This window comes from Heloderma suspectum, chromosome 3 (assembly GCF_057233095.1).
Source record: "Heloderma suspectum isolate Gila_16-S chromosome 3, 16-S_ref, whole genome shotgun sequence".
NCBI classification, from domain to species: Eukaryota; Metazoa; Chordata; class Lepidosauria; order Squamata; family Helodermatidae; genus Heloderma; species Heloderma suspectum.
The window spans coordinates 96,166,641-96,184,208 of record NC_139460.1 but is presented as its reverse complement, the minus strand read 5'-3'; the positions used below and the strand labels follow the sequence as shown (position 1 = coordinate 96,184,208).

The window sequence follows — 17,568 nt, the reverse complement described above, 5'->3', positions numbered from 1 at the left end:
TTACTTCACTTTGAAAGAGTGATCATAACAATGGGCTGGTTCACATGATCCAACATTCCACTATAGCTTAATTTAGCCATGGGGGTTGTCGCATTGTGCCAGGCACCAGTGGGCATTATTTTTGCATGGCACCCAGCTCACTGTGGCTTGTCATGTCATGTGGACTGGGATGGTTTGCTGGGAGTGGGCAGCAACCCCAAAGCACCCCATGGCTTATTTGAGGGTTGCTGCCCACTCCAATAAGCCATGCTGCCCAGGTTTTCATGACACAGCAACCCGCATTGGCGAGGGTAATTATGAAATTTCACTGGCATGCAACCAGCACATGAGGCAGAGGAAATAAGCCACCATGGCCTATTTACCCTGCCATGGTCATGCAAACCCGGTCAATGCAATAGGCCCAACATGAGTCAGTAAGAGTTTCCATAAGGTCATTTAAACTTCAGATTAATAAACCAAATAGAAATCCTCTTGTCCAGAACGCAACAGGTAGCTCACACATATAACAAAATTAGGTGATAAACATGGACTATACATCTTCAGATTACAGGCAGGAATGCTATTAGTGAACTCATTATTCAAGTACTCATCCTTATGCAGCCAATTCTCTATCCATGCATAAGGGTTGGGTATCAAGAAGCTTGGGGAAACCCCAAAGTCTGCAGAAATACACGAAAATCTTTAGGAAAAAAAACCTGGAGGGAACAATCCCAACCTGCAAAAATAGCCCAATGAAGACTTCACATGCTTAGTGGCTACAGAATGTTGCCGGTTTGGCGGCGGGGGGGGGGGGGGATCAGGGCCAGGGAGAATAGGAAGAGTATCCTAGAAGATGGCTTGGTTGGAACCCTGAACAGAAACACTGCATATGTTTTATATTTACAAAACACTGCATGTTTTAGATTTCAAAATTTTATCCAGTTGTAAGATTCAAGGTTCACCATAAGAAATCAATCTCCATTAGGTATAAGTCACTGAAGAGAAGAATAAAAACCACTCTCCATAACAAAAGCTGAATCTGAAAACGTTTGGCCATGTCAGATACTTATGCTTACTGGCACAGTCTGTGTCAGGGTCTCAAAGGTCAAGATGTCCTGAAGTATCCCTCCCCACCAAAAAAACCCAAACAAAACACAGTGCTAAAAGCATTCCTCTCAGCTCTATTTATTAGGAGCTGTTCCAGGGAGCAAGAAGGTAGATAGAGATGCTCTAAAAACCTTCTGTACTTTGTAGACATAATCACTGTAGGGACTGCAACATGGAAGAAAAATGCCCTTTTTAATATCATAAACTGGTTCGCATGATCACTGCAACTTAAACAAGCCATGGTAGCTTGTTTAAGCCACAGCGTGTGCTGGGCACCATTAGTCTAATTACCTGCCCAGGCGCAGCTTTTCGTGTCATCCAAACCCGGGTGGCATGGCCAGCTGTCAGGTGATTTGAGGGTTGTTTCCTCCTCAAACAAGCCATGCCACCTGGGTTCAGATGACACAACAAGCCATGCCCAAGCACGTAACGCTGCAGCTTAAACTAGCCACTGCAACTTAAGCCGTGGTGATTGTGCGGACCAGGCCCATGTCTACCATAGCAGTGTTATTATATTTGTTAGGCAAGAAAACAGCCTTCCACCAGTACTGTCAGAAAGGCTAGTCCAGAATGATATCATGGCATTCTTGTTGAAATCAGTGCAACTATTCCTTAAGATAATTGATATGATCTCAACCTCTTATTTTCAACTTCTTTGCGAAGATAAGCCCTGTAATATGCATAAACCATTGTAAACATGTTGTCAGTCCACACACAGAAAAAAAAATCATACAAACAACATCAAAGTAACTCCCCCCATCCTACATTACATGGAAGCTAAGAGCTGGACTATAAATTACAGTCACCATAGGCATCAAGAACCCTATGGCACCTTTGCTTCCCTGAAGCCATAACATTTGGTAGTACATCCAGGCAAAACACACCCCTGACACACAAACTCCAAGCAAAACACATCACACCAAAACACAAACACTGGAAAAACACACACAAAACAAGTGAAACTCCCCCTTGATTTCCACTATTCCTTCCCCTCCCGCAGATGCTCTCTGCCCCCCAAGCTCCCCAGGAGATTCCCTAACAGACACACACCCAGCTTACCTTTTCCTTTTTTCTTGGTGGCTGGACATGTTCCAAAACAAAGCACTGAACTGCATTTTTATTTTTTAAGAATGCCTCTGGGGTTACAATATGTAACCTACACCTTAAATCCCTCTTACCACATAGTTCCTTCTTGGGCCCAGAGGCATTCTTGGAAATAAAGACAGTGCTAGAGGCCAGCCTCCCAGTTAATATTTTTAATTTACACACACACACACACACTTAAATAAATAAATCAGGACAGGGAGGGAGCCTGGCAGGGCACCCACTGGCACCATGGTGGAGACCTCAGTTCTAGGTTTTCCTGTCCCACTCCCACCAGGTCACCAATTACATGGAGAAAAAGCATGGGCCCATTTCATGCAGGGAGTATTGCTAAATGTTACAGCCAGAGGAGATGGAAAGCTTGCCACAGGTTGCCAATTTCCAGGCAACCACAATATGTAACCTACACCTTAAATCCCTCTTACCACATAGTTCCTTCTTGTGTAGATGTGTCCTCAAAAAGGCTAGATTTTAAAGATCTGCCATTCAGTAAATTGATAGAACTTCCTGTTAATTCACAGCTAACTAAGAGTGCAGTCCAGATGCCACTGATTCTGAGAAGTCTGGATTGCACTCTTGAAAAAAAGCATATGAGGAGCACAGTAAAGATACAATGCCTATTTTCACTTCTAATCAGTCTTCATACATCCCACTTCGTTAAATGCTTTTTTATCCATTGGAGCCTTGAAGAACAAGGACTGATGGCAAGGAATACATGGTGGCTTGTGGGGAAAAATATAATGTAAGTGATCATTTCTGGGTAATGGAAGGTGCCAAATCCAGATCAATCTGAAGCTTGATGCTCGCATGCTGATTTTGTGAAACAAACCCAGAAGCACTAGAAAAAGCAACAATGGGGTAATTATCTGAATCCTGTTCCTAGAGCTATCACATAAAATTGACATGGATACCCTGTTTCAATAAAAATGTCTTCCCATATATGCACCCAGCCACAGGATTGAAAATGTTACTCCCTGAGCAAACATACATTACATCCCAATCGACCTTCATACATTATACACACCTAAAAAGAGACCTTTGCCTCCATCTCCTTTTATTCCAACCCTGACTAGTCATTCACTCCTCCCACGTTTACTATCTTTTGCTCCAGCTCCCTTTGACAAAAGCCAGCTCTTCCCTTCACCCTGTTGCTAGTTGAGGCTATGTATGACCTGCCCAGCTGCATCAGCTAAGGGAACAGAAACAGTAACTACTTTCCTTTTAACTTAACAACACTTTTGAGTGTTCCAAGTCTCATGGGGAGCGTGCTCACACTCTGAAGCATAAGCAGTTATTGAAACTGAAGGAAGCACAAAATGAGCAGCAAAGAGAGTCAGAGCACCTAGCTTCAGAACAAAACGTAGGACTTGCTCCTCCACTACCCAAACCACGCTTAACACCTTTGAGAAGATTCTCTTTCCAAGAAGAAATCCATTATCCTTACCTAGCGAAGGGCCCACCTTTTTTGTGCTACATTAACAGTGCTGTCAAATACAGTTGAATTTGGTAGGTGAATATATGAATTTGTGACCAACATATCTAAAAGTTAATAACATAATAGCTCGTAATTAAAAGTTCCTATTGGCTCAGTTCATCAGCCATAGCTATGAAGACAACCCCCAGCTACCAAAAGATATTTACGCATGCTCATACACACACTAAAGAGCACCCATTATCCCATCCGCAAGTTTGTGCAGTAGGGGAGGCAATGTGTTGTACCATCTAAATAGGGTTTGGGTACATTTAGACTGGAATTCTCAAATTCTTTAGCTCACAGCAGCCTTGCTGAAAACACTGGCAATTAGTTGGAAGTATCCCCATGCTAACAATTGGTAGAATACAGCCAAGATATAAGCAAAAAAATTAATCCCTACCTAACCTTAAATCCATGGCATAGTTTATTTCCTACCAGTCCCAAGAAATTCCACATTATGAATGGAAAGTTGTGCAGTGTCTGTCAAACTAGAGTCTTACATCAGATTATTGACAGGAAGGGAGAAGAGCCCTGCTGGATCAGTCTAGTCCAGTGGCTAACCACATGCCTATGGGAAGCCCACAAGCAGAACATTAGTTCAAGAGCACCTTCCCACTCAGTTTCCCCAGCAACTGGTATTGAGATGCACACGGTCTCCACCATGACTAGTAGCCACTGATGGCCTTATCCTCCATGAAAAAGAGAGGGGTATTTTACTGTACTTCACAATACAGATCAACACAACTCAGTGGCTCTCTAGAACCCCCACCACCAACAACAACCATGTTAACATTCACACACTTCAGAGAATTAAATTGAATGCTTCATGATTAAATGGGCTAGTAATTCAATCATCAATTACCTATCTTCCTTTTTGCCAGCCTATGGCAATAGCCTGTAGTTTTCTCAGAGACATCATACTAAGGATACAAACAACTTTTAAGCTACAAAAACAGTGAGCTGCAGATGTCAGATAAAGTTTACATTTAAAATGTTTGCTGGCTGTGAAGGGAAATTCTGCATGTACAGCTAACGCCATGCAGTAGCCTTATAGATTCAAATGCTTTAAAAACTATGTTATGGCATTGCCATGTTTTTCCCCAAACTTCTATAGGAGGCACACAGACACTTCAAAAAGACATCTAAAAATTTGCTTACATCTGTCATTGTCATTTTGCCCAGCAATGGCATCTTCCAAAGTGACAGACTTGGGCTTCTTTTCATTATTTCCTTTCAAGTTTTCCCAGTCTGCTTGGTTGAATCTGCAGACCTCCAGGTCTTTGGTTGCTATGTGGCCTTCTCTCTCTTTCATCTCCAACTCTGAGAAGCGCATCATTGCACGCTAGAAAGAGAATTGATATGAAAAAAAAATTGCACAATAAGAGTGACTTCATTTACCTTACCTTATATGAAAGTATTTCCAAATGAAAAGATCTGTTCAAAACCAAGGTTTAAGATGCAAACAATTATATATAAAATTTAAAAATCTCAGATGTCCAATACGCATTCCATGTAGTTTCTATACACAAATATATACACAGTTCTTCCATATATAAATGTAAATTGCATACAATATATATATTATATATACACACACACACACATATATATATATATATTAAAAAGCACTGTTTTTGGGGACGTATAACAAACAAAAAACAAAAACTGTACAATGAATAAAGACGATCATGGCCCACAACTTCCCTTTGTGTACTTGGAAATGAAATTTTAACTCAAAGGTTTATGCAAGATTCTAGTAATAAAAATTTGAAGAACTGACCTCACAGTAAGCAGCAGGTAGACATAAAATACTGTCCTCTTGTAATCCTTCCATCTATGTAATTAAAATGGGCACTCAATGGATCATTTAGATAATTTCATCCATTTTTATAAGCATCAACTAATTCTTTTCTTAACAACGCAAAAACAATTTGGCTTAACTCATCTTTTCATATAACGCAAAAGTAACCTACAATGCTTGCCATCATTCAACATCAAATTCACTACAGCTTCTATTCCTCTATGCTACATTTTACTTGGTAAAGAAGTTCATTATACTTGCTAAAATATGGTTGTTACTCCTCTTTATCAAATGCCATGTATGGTATATTAATCAGAACCTCTGCCGTTACTTCATTATTTTATAGTGCTGGCCAAATACAGGCAAGCTATAGCAGACAACCTTTTATTTTTTAACATGTCATGCATTCTTCAGCTCCCCTTCATTACATGTTATGCTTATGAGATTAAATAATTTAGAATAGTTATTAACGACATATAATTCATATCTATTAATGCTCAACTACCCCAGCTTCATAGCAGAACCCAAATATATGCAAGTTTACCATTGCTAGTTGTGTCAAGATAAGACTTAAATTTGTAGTATATACCTACATTCCCCAGCCTCTGTAACATACCAAATTTCATTCTCAACTGTGACCTTATCATTAAAAGATGCTTTGGTAGTTAAACCTCAGAGACTCACCTGTAGAGCCCGCTGTTCTCGACTCAGTTGGCTAGAATCTGCATACAGTTCAGTTGTAACACACTTGAATCGGTCACCTACGTAACCAGCAGAGTTTGCAATTCTCTTTGCCAGTTTAGACGGCTTAGGTTTCAGCAGTTTGCCATCATTAGATTCAGTGCCCTCAGTCCCATCTTTGGCGTATGTCTGATGGATGTCAATGCTTGATTGTGCATTTCCCATGCAAAGCTGTTTAGCATCCTCTGGCATGTTGCAAAAAGTCATAGCCAGGCCATCATTCCCGTGAGCAGTCTCCAAGAACACAGAGGAAGGGGGGACTGTTAACCTCTCTCTATTTTGGCTTATTGCAAGATCCTCTTTTCTTAAGCTGAACATTGATGGGTGTGGGCTCTGGGCTTGCTTAAAGTTGTAAACTTCGTGGAAATTATTTCTCCCACATTCTTCTCTCATTACAACAAAGTCTCTGTGTTGAAAGGCTTGCTCTACCTTGTGCTTTGTGGGGTCATTCGTCTGATTACTATTTTCAAGAGGAAAAGTGGGTTTTGCCAGGTTTGTTTCACCTTTCATCTCTGGTTCATCTCTCAGTTCTGCAAACATGTGTTTGTCACTTTTGGCAGTAGTTTTACTATGACTTGAACTTTGGTGCGATTTCACATTCCTGTCTGTAGTAGGTACTTCAAAATGTAGCTTTGTGCTGGTTTCCAGCATCTCCGGCAACCTGTTCCTTAAAGCAGGATCCTCATAACGGAGCCTTTCATGTGATCTAGATCTCCTTTCTGATTTTTCATCTTTTAGCTCCAAAGTTGAATGTGGTAACAACATGGGATGTATCATCCCCATACCTAATGCATCCTGATAGGTCATAAACTCACCTCTGCCAGTTGGCAGGCTGTATGGAATGGTAGGTTTGGGAGCCAAATGCCCAGGGAAAAGGCTGCCATTGGGTAACAGAACTGGATGAGGATACACTGGCCCTTTTCCATGTAGAGACAAAGGGCCTATAGCTAAACCTTCTGGAATTGGATATGGGAGATAGCTTCTTGGATAGGGCAATGGTGGAGATCGGAATGCATCATTTGGAGGGAAAAATATGGAACTTGGTGCAAGAGTGCTTTCATTAGCTTTGAAGATAGGTTCTTGATTATTGCATTTAGCTGCCTTATTACTATGCTTTGAAGAGGACATTGCTAAAGGTTGTCCTATATGCTGTATGACAGATGCAGTGGTTTCTACTGAGCTGTTAGTCTTAGGGCAATCTATATTGGCATTTGGAGCTGGAGAAGCAGATGCTGGGCGACCTCCACTTGATACAGACCCTGAAATATTACTGACAACTGCTTCTGTACCTCCCATCCTAGGGCAAGAAGAACTTCGCTGTTGTGGTGTCACCCAGTCTAATGCCTTGTTTTTCAACTGCATGTTTTTACCACCATTATCTTCATTGGGACCTGGACCAGGAACTACCCAGGAGGAAGGTGCAGTGCTAATTATTTCAGGTCTATAAACAGGACAACCATTTCCAGGAGAAATGGTTTCTTTTGGAAGATCACTTCCAGGTAAAACCAACCCACTTCCAGCCCTGGTATGAACTAATACAGTTGGAGCCATTTTCTTAACATGATCAGATTTGGTTGTCTCCACATCAACAACTTTTGATGACAAATCCAGTGGTTTGTCTATAATATCTTTGGTAACAGTTTGTTGTTTTTCTAATAATGGAGGGGATCTGCTGTCCTTCCTGTCATGACCTGTTTTCCTTGCATGCACCACAGGTTGCTGAGAAATTTCACTTGTGTCATGTGTTTTGGGAGCTTTTCCACTAGGGATTCTTGAAGGAGCAAAGTCACTGCTTACATTCATGTATGGCTTTGGGAGTGCAACTGCAGAAGGAGATGTTGAAATTCTGGAAAAGTGTTTGTGGAACTCGGAGTAACCATCCCCAACCTGTGTAGGGAGATGGACTCTAGGTGATGGTCTTGGTGAATGGGACAGCAGAACAGTAGGATCTGTTGGCATATTACTAGCAGCTGGCTTAGCAGATGGGACTCTGGGTGGTTTGCTATTCTGGATATGTGGATAGGCATGAGAGTCCACAGGATTTCCAGGACTGACTCCCATCTTCCAAGACAAGCTTTTCTCTGGGCAGTGTCCTAGAGGGGGAATTGCAGGAGATGCTGATGCAGTCGGGATCCTCATCGGTGAAGCTAATGATGATGGAATGTGGGGAGCAACATAATGAGAAGGTGGCAAGTATAAAAAACGTTCACCATTTGTACATACAGGTGAGTAGGTCAGATGCTGTGGCAAGCTGTAATTGGACTGCTGAGGTAGCAAGGCCTTATACATGTTCAACGGATACTTATTTGGTGATTCAAGAAAAGGATAAATAGCACCCTCCATGTAAGGATTTACCCAGGGTAGCCTTAGGTAACTAGCACCATTGACATTGAGAGGACTTTGTTTGTCGCTTGAGCTTCTGTCCAAGCCTAAGGTCTCCCCAGTTGGAACAGAACTCTTTTGTATTCCAGGTGGTGTTTTGTACATAGCACTGAAGCCATTTGGGGGTTTTCCAGCTGTGTTTTCAAGTGCTTCAGTGGGATTAGACTTGAACTGCATCTCTGCATTTCTTTCAGGAGCAAATCCAAGGCCAGCAATAGCACTTGTAGCATCCCGGGGCTTGTCTGAGCCAAGTCCACATAAACTGGAATAGACAATACTACTGGGGACTCTAAGCCCTTCCCGCATATGTCCAGACCGGTCCATGCTCAGAGCTGCAAGGCTGTCAATGCGATGCACTGCCGTTGCATCCACCTTTGTAGAATAAGAAAGATGTTACTTTGGCATTTAGTCAAAGTACTACTCAAGGCTATATATACATTTTAAATGACTAGAAACAATAGGAAGTAAAAACATTTTTTTCATTGTTAAAAACAAATATGGGGTGATTAAACTGATAAATGCAGAGAACTAAAGGAAATCAAACATTTAAAAATTATTGGCTGCTTCACACTTGGGTTTAAAGAGCCTGTCTGTCATCTGCCAAGCTTGTTTAAAAAAATTAAATAAGATTAACTTGATAGGCATTTAGATCCTTTCATACTTCGCAAACATCTACATGGATTCTGCCTTCAAACACTAATCTCCTAAAATCTTTGCTACTCAACAGATATTCCCATTAAAATAAATAGATTTCCACAACCATATCCTCTGCAACTTTTAGGGGTTTGCTCTTGGGAAACATCTCAGATGCATAGGTGTACATACTACATACCCATACTTCAAAAATAATTTAAATCAGAGATAATCATCAGAATACTTTTTGACTTTGATCCCTCTGCTTACTGATAGCCAAACAGAGATATTTAAGCAGCAATCCTATACAGACTTACGTGGAAGTAAGTCCCATTGAACTTAATGAGGCTTACTGCAAAGTATAGATATTTATTTATTAAATTTCTATACCGCCCAATAGCCAAACCTCTCTGGGTGATTCACAAAAATTAAAACCACTAAGTGCAGCATAAAACAATATAAAATATGAAAGCTCAAAACCACATATATCAGATTGCACTGTAGTAACTTCAAACGCCAGCACCTCCACAGAGGGTCTAAACTGCGGCTTTTCCCAGCATCCCCATACAGAATTAGGAGGAGCTTGTAGGAGAAAACACATGGTCTCTCTGCTCTATATTTTGCATAGCTGAAGGTAGGCTGCCCACTTCTCAGAAGAAACAAACCATACTATGGTGCAAACAGGCAAGGGCCGAGTGCCACCATCCTTTCAGTCACCAGGGAAACAGCCTAGGGCCCAAACCCCAATTTTCTAGTAGCTCTGAGCCAGCCCCAAACCACAGTCCCTACTAGTTCTCCCTCCTCCCAATGGTAGTTAGCTGCTGCCCTCTCTCCCTACTGTATTTCTTGGCAGAGAAGCAGAACCCCACAGCCCTTCTACCTGCTATTTCAGACCATGGCCAGCTCTGCTGCATCACCTCCACTACTGAACAGGAAGGGACAGCAAAACCAGCTTCAGCCACATAGTTGAGCACCTTGGAGAAATCATGCAGCTGGGGGAGGAGGTGTTTCTAATCTTCTCTGCTATCACATCTCTGTCTACAGGAGCCAGGTCTGAAAGCATCATCCCATTGTATTATATGTGTATCCCACCTTTCTTCCAAGGAGCTCAGTATGACATACATATAGTTCCCAAGTGTATCTCTATTGATATTATGGCTGGGGCTCACACCCCAGTTCTGGCAATCCAAGACTCTTTATTTAGTTATGTAATTAATTAATTAATTAATTAATTAATATCCCACTTTTCTGCCAAAAATGGCCCTCAAGGTGGCTAACAATAGAAAAATACAAATAAAAACAAAATCTCAATTCAAATATCAAAACACAATTCAAAACAAATCAAATAAGCTGTCAATCACTAATGTATAAGTTGCAAAGGATAATTATAATATATCATGCAATATTATTTAGGGTAATCATGAGAAACGGTGGAATCCAATGAAGTTTTTCCACTGACAGAACTGCTTCCATCAGCAGAACCAGGAGGAGTGTGATTCCTCTCCCCCGAAGCCCCACACATGCCCTCAAAATCTGCTATGAAGGGGCAGAAAGCTACAGACGAGAGGGAGAAAGTCCTGTCTCATTCATGCAGCATTGGATTCTTCCCTAAGAGTCCTCATGATGTGGTAAGTATATCACAGAATAAAAGTACTTAGACTCCTTATAAAAATAAAGACAACAGGAAAAGTTTGACTATGAGGCCTTGTTCATGCCACAAAATAATGCAATTTTAACCCAATAATAAGACTGTACTGACCTAATGTTTGAAAGCTACCTCTGGGTAACAACAACTAAGGGTTTTAGTTGTCCCAATTGTTCTTAAAGGTTCTTTAATAATTATTTGTAAATGAAAGCATAATTCAAAAACACAATGAAAAACATGTTATCAAATTGAGCTATCAGTTTCTTACCACACTGTGGTTCAGGTGATTTTCGTCCCTTAATTCCAGCCTGCTTTTTGAGGCATCTCCATCATTAACTGGGATTTTCCTATTTATAAGAAAAAATATATATCTATCTATATTAAATTACTTACAAATAAAATGTTAAGGTGTTGACATCTTGATTTGCCTGCAATGTTTGTATTAAACTGTCTTTATTAGTACATTAATACACAAGAATGGATAAACATTATCTGCTCTCCAATAGGGCTTTGTTCCTTAAGAGTTTAAAGTATTTTATTATTACACTCAAGTTCCATTTCAAAAGTTTCCCTATAGCAATATGAGCGAATAGTAAGCACTGTTGTTTCTTAGGGATGGACAAACTATTTATTATACCATATTGATGTTATATATACACACACACACACACAAAATACAGGGAGGAGAAAATTAACGCACACTTCTAATATCATACAAATGTCAGCTGTTTGGTGCTGAAGAGGGAGCCACACATCTGTGCCTTAGCAGCGTTGCAGCTCAGGGACTTGTTATCACAGAAAACACCGATAAAGAATGCACCTTGGTGCCAACTTTCAAATCCCGGGGATACAATTGCTGACATACAGCAGAAGGAAAGTTTCATCATTACCCAGAAGGGCCAGTTCTAAACCTATGGATATTTAAAGTGGCACTATCAATTTTTAAGGTAAAAGCAACACCCACATGTTTTCCCTGTTTGGACCTATTATTGTTATAACTATACCTACAGGCATAGCAGCAGGACGCAGTTGGACAAAAACAGAAAGATAGCATATGGCTCATGTGTATCTCCTGTCTTTGGCATCTGATTACAATATGCAGTGCCATGGAGTCCCGCTGAGTGTCTTAACGCTGACGACACCTGGGTGTTGCTTCCAAATAATCCAGCAGAGAAAGTTATGAAATGACCAAAGGAGGTCCCACATCCCTGACAGTATTTTCTGTAAGACCATAATACTGAACAAAAGTTCATAGGCGCACGTATTGTACCTGTTGAGATTTAATCATACAAGGATTAAAGTCTTGTTAAGTACCTTATAAAGTATCTAACAAAACTATATTTGATGAGCTTATTTGTCCTAGGCCCAAATCCAGAGAAATCACCAGCACGATCCAAAAGTATAATGATTAACTTGTCCCATTGATTTCAATGAAATTTTAAGCACAACAAACTTTCTCTGGACTGGGGTAAACTATCACGTTTATGCTAGGAGAAAGTTATCCAAGCATCTAATTACTGGGCAAATTATTCATCTTTGTAGACCATATTGTGTGGATAGTCACACAATTCAAAAGAAACATGATTTTAGTCTTTTTCACAAATATAAAATAATGAACTACAGCAACAACCGTAAATGCACATTTGGAAATAAGTTCTGTTAAAACCTGTGAGACCTGGTTCCCAATAAATACATTTAGGATTGCAAGTGTGTGTGCTCATGCGCGCGTGTGTGTGTATGTACACATGTGTTTATGTGTATGTATAAGTGTGTGTGTGTGAGTGAGAGGGGGGGGAGGGGGGGGGAGGGGGAGAGAGAGGTTGCTTTGGGAGCCAATCTTTTGCAAAGCCCTTTCTGGTTTCCTAAGCATCACTGCATGTTAAAATAGTAAATAGGGCTAGTTGGCACCCATCACATGTAAGTCTTTCCTCTCCACCCCTTGTTGCCTCATAAATGACCTCTCCATGGACCAATTTCCATGCAAGAAGGCAGCTGTCTACTAAAGTAACAGAAAGGCAAATGAACTCCGAAACTCTGCAGAAATATCATGTAGTTTAACTTCATTGAAGCTTAAATATTTACCTGTCTTCATTAATCCCACACATGCGGACCCTCTCATTGCTCATCCAGCTATGAACGTTACCATACAGGGGAGTTGCAGAAAGCATGACGTCACTTAGAACAGAGGCCTTCTTCACACGTGTTTATAATCTATAGGAAAAAAAATAAAGAGTTAGGAAGATTGGCCTAGAAGGAATGCAAACATCACAGTGGAATCATCAGCTGAATTCATAATTGGTAAAGGGTGTGAGTTGCCTAGTTAAAATACATGCAATAAAAGAGGCAAATTGAGGGCATTTATAGGTCAGATGAGATAGCTCTCTTTCCCTGGTGCACATCCGGAAAATTAAGGTTCATTGCATGTTATTGACAAATCTAACATTACTGGGTTTTCCCCCAATGACTTTCATTAGATCTAAAACCTATTCTGTACCCATGAATAAAACGCACCAGACTTGTACTCAAGCAAGAGATACTTCCTTGAGATACCCAAGCAAAGCACACCTTAGGAATTCATCCTGTTCCTTACTCTGCAAGAAGTTTCTGCACTTTGACATCACAGTATATACTGATGACACTATTCACTGCAGGAAAGAATTTTGTACTATTCAGAATAAAAACCTCAAACAGAAGGAAATCCAACGAATAGTAATTGGTACATTACTTATAGTATTTATCTACCACCTTGCTAATTAAAATTGTTCAAGGCAGCATCCAAAAAATAATTGAAGTTTACAATAAAAACAGTAAAGCTGTAAAACATATGAAGGAAACAGCACACACAGAAATCCATGCAAAAGTAAGCACTTTTACATCCTATTGATTTCAACACGGGTGTTAGGCACCTGGATAATTTTTACAGGATGTAAAAGGACTTACCTTTGGATAATTCCCCTTTTGATGCTTTTAAAGTCTTGGTAAACAGAAACAGATCATTTGCACTGCTACCAACAGTAGAGGGTTTTCTTTCTCTCGTGCTGCAAAACATCTCATCCTAAATACGCTGAGTGCAATCCAGAAATGGGAAGACACTCCTGTCCCATTGAAATCACACTGGCCTAGCTGTGCTAGATTTACTTTTTGTTTTCATTACTTTTTGTTTTCATAAATTTAACACAAGTGTCAATGGAATGTAAAATCCAAATAATGGTCAATATCCAGCCAAAGTTTCAACGGATTAATACCAGTGGCGCTTAATACTACCTGAATCTTACACAGTGTGCATAGAATTAGGTTATGTCTAAACAGATACTCCAGTAAGGAGAAATCCAATTATGAAATCACAGCAGACACTGGAGTGGGTCAGAATAAGACTGAAGGTTTGATATACACAGTAATCCTAACATTCATTTAAAAAAAACTGGTTGGAGTCAGAAGTCTCTCCCCCATATTTATCTACCCAGGCCCAAAGTCAGGGTGGGCAACTTCAAGGGGTCAGGGGGACACACTGCTCCTCCATGAATCCACTAGGAATTTTCGCCACAGCAAAAAAAAGCTCCAGATTTGGCGGAGGTGCTGCAAAGATGGCCATGGGGACCACATGATGCCTACGTCTTGCCCATCCATGCCCTAAGGCCATCATCTGAGGCACTTCCCCGGGTGCCCCCAGCCAATGAGGCAAGGCAGGTGGCTAGAGATAGAGGGGCTTTTTACTGGCATTGCCCTGTCTGTGGCATGCCCTCCCCAGAGAGGTTCACCTGGTACCTACATTATAGTCTTCTGTGCAAGGTAAGGACCCTTTTATTCCTCCAGGCATTATAAAAATTGTTTCTAGACTTTCAGTTTTATCCCTGCTGCTTCTTTCACGTTTGGTTTTGCTATGTGATCCTGCTGGTTTTAACTTGTTTTTATCTGACTTGTTTTATTATTGTTTTATTGCTACCTTGTATTTTATGTTTTTGATTGGTACACCACCCAGAGAACTTCAGTTATTGGGTGGTTTAAAAATGTAATAAATAAATAAACTGGCAGCAAAGTGTTTGTTTCCACTTTAAATGAAGTTTCTAACATTCCTGTCTCCAAGAAAAAGTTGGAGGAGGATGCCCTGGGCCCTGAAGGACTGGGATACCACAGACAAACAAGCGGTTCTAATTTTAAAAGGGCAACAATTTAATTTTCCTGGAGTAGGAGTTCATATCCCAACCCAGAAAAGGGTTAAAAATAGTAAGTAGGTTGGTAAGCTCCCTACCCCTTGATTTGATTAAGTAACCAAACCCTGGTGGCTTTTACCATTGGAGCTGTTGTTGCTGTGCTGCTGCTTTGAGTGCTTTCAGTAATTCAATGACGCCTGCTCACTCCAGGGAAAGAAATCATTAGCGGGCTCACTGGAGAAGCATTAGCAGTCCGAAAGGATCGGCGCTGCGTGCAGCAGGGAAGGCAGGTGAAAGGCAACCGGATTTTCGCGTCCAGGAACAGAAGGGCCTCGCCTGCCTTTATTCCCTCCCCGAACGAGCCATCTCCACCCGCATTAAATTCTAGTTTGCTGCATGAGTGAAGTGTCAGGACAAGCTGCGTTTTATTAACACGATTATCGCGGCGCATGATTTATTCCAGTGCTGGATTTTAATTGCTCTTTGGAGGTTCAGTCGTTTCTTTTGACTGAGCTTCAGCCTGCATCCCGCTGTTAAATGCTGGGTTAATAAGTAGGGGGAGCCTTTAATGCACAGGATACTCCTTCAGCTCTTCCTCACCAAAAGAAAAAACTGCACACATACACAGAACTCCTCACTAATGGGAGGGACCAGCGCTTAAAAAGAAAGAAAAAGAATGAGACACGCTAGATCTGCAATACTAAATGTACTTCCCAGAGACGAAGTCACGTTGAACACATTATAATCTAAGTTTAAAATGTGGTTAGGATCGTATTGCACAGCCGCAATCTCAAACGTTGTGCTTAGGATCGCGTTGTGCAGCCTACAATCCTACCGTATGCACAGTTATTTCCTTCGAAGAGAGTCCCCATTTAAATTGGCTTTTAAATTCTGACTGTGCTTGGTTAGGTGAGGCCCGGCCCCTAGGTCGGCAGTCCTTCGACCTCTCTTGCTCAATCAGGTACAGCGGGACTACCAGAGAGCAAACGACAGCACCAGCAAGCAACGTGAGGTCAGCCCTGGCGTACAGAGAAGGCCATCAGAAAACGCCAAGTGCGCCCGCGCATAAACATGCCTCTCAGCTAAAAAGCTTAAGTTACCGTGCTTGGTTCAGACACCAAAATATGCGAATTAACCCTTCTTAATATACGAAAAGGGGAGCGGGGGGGGGGACCAGACTGTGTTTTACGCAATGGTCGATACGATCAGAGAGGCCCTCAGAAATAAACGCCAAGTCGTCTCCTCTCAAGCATCTCCCAGTCGTGTCTGTCTCCTCACGCCGCTCGCTCCCCCCCCCCCGGTCCCTCAATTCCTTGAAGAAGCCCTTTGTGTAGAACCCCACGCACGGAGGAAATGCATTTTAATGAAATGGCATATTGCCCTCCCTGCGTAGTAGTAGGTAGCTTTCAACAATAACGAAGTCAGCCGAAATTGCTGCGGGAAAAGGAAACTACACCCTACTTTTTTACCCTTCGTTCTCCTCCTCACACTCCCTCTCCCGCCCCCGCCCCGCCCCGCCCCTCCCCGCCACCATAGAGGCTAGGAGGAAATATTGCACTATCATTCAAAAGGAGTTATTCCACTGGAAAGACGGGTTTTGCTGAACAGATTTACTGTTTTCCAGATGCACGGCTCGTAATGTTTTCAGATGGAGCAGCCACAGCCTGGAGAGAGTGATTTAGAGTTTTACATACGGTTAGTAGCCGCCCAGTGTGCTGCCTCATCTGTAAGGAATGGAGTGGACACGAAGTCCAAATAGATAGGGCTGTCTGAAGTGGGGCCGGGGGACGCCGCTCCCTCTGTCTTTCGCACACACCCTTTTTTAAAAGAGAAAACATGCCAGGGATCCTAATCTTACTTATTAGAGCAACTGAGCTAATACTCCTGGCTTCCTTGCTGGAAATGCATCGTTGCCATCAGCTGGTGTGCCTTTCTCACGTCGTACAACGCTTTGCAAAAAATTAAATACTGCAAGAGTGCAACCCTAAAGCAAACTCATTTCGAAGTTCTAGTGAAGTAGGTAACTTGCTTCCAATGCCATGTATGTTTAGGAGCGCGCTATGCAAGTGAAACTACGCTCTGAATGTAAAGGTTTGCTAGCTGGAAAGAGCAAAAGGTCAACGGCAGATTGCACAACAATCGGCACAGATACGATAGTCAACCTCCCAAAACGCTACAATAATAATAAAAAAATAAAAAAGCCAAGGAGAAAAAGAAAACTATGTTGCCGTCTGCTGGAAGACAAGCCTCGCTCTTTCCTATTCCACACCACGAAACTAGCCTCAAGCAAAGGTGTTTGCAGAGATGGGGGGAGCGCACGGGGAGTGGATAACCAGGTCTGCCGCGGAGCTTTTGCAACGGTCAGAAGCGGTTGCAAAATTCTCCCTTTGAGCATCTTTGCCGCTGCCGCCGCACTCCGGTGGCACGAGTGAAACCCGTTGATAAGCAAGGGAGGGCGGAGTCACCGGACTGGGAGCGAAAAGCCTTTTTGGAGGCCCGGAGAGGATTGTAGCTGGGCGTCTTGCAGCGGCTGAGTCGGTTCCTGGGGATC

General features: G+C 41.8%; 1 protein-coding gene across 9 annotated transcripts in view; it reads right to left on the bottom strand.

Annotated features, from left to right (window-relative positions):
• The window catches only part of BCOR (BCL6 corepressor), an 89,562-nt gene that overhangs the window by 38,346 nt on the left and 33,648 nt on the right, over positions 1-17,568 (bottom strand). For 8 of the 9 annotated variants that reach the window (XM_084843931.1, XM_084843933.1, XM_084843929.1 and 5 more), the window contains exons 2-6: positions 12,949-13,077; positions 11,135-11,213; positions 6,150-8,960; positions 5,445-5,498; positions 4,823-5,006 (exon numbers count right to left, since the gene is read on the bottom strand). In XM_084843931.1, the coding sequence (XP_084700057.1) occupies positions 4,823-5,006; positions 5,445-5,498; positions 6,150-8,960; positions 11,135-11,213; positions 12,949-13,034 (3,214 nt within the window). In that variant the 5' untranslated portion in view covers positions 13,035-13,077. The remainder of the gene's footprint in view (positions 1-4,822; positions 5,007-5,444; positions 5,499-6,149; positions 8,961-11,134; positions 11,214-12,948; positions 13,078-17,568) is intronic. The other variant, XM_084843934.1, reaches the window with a different exon arrangement.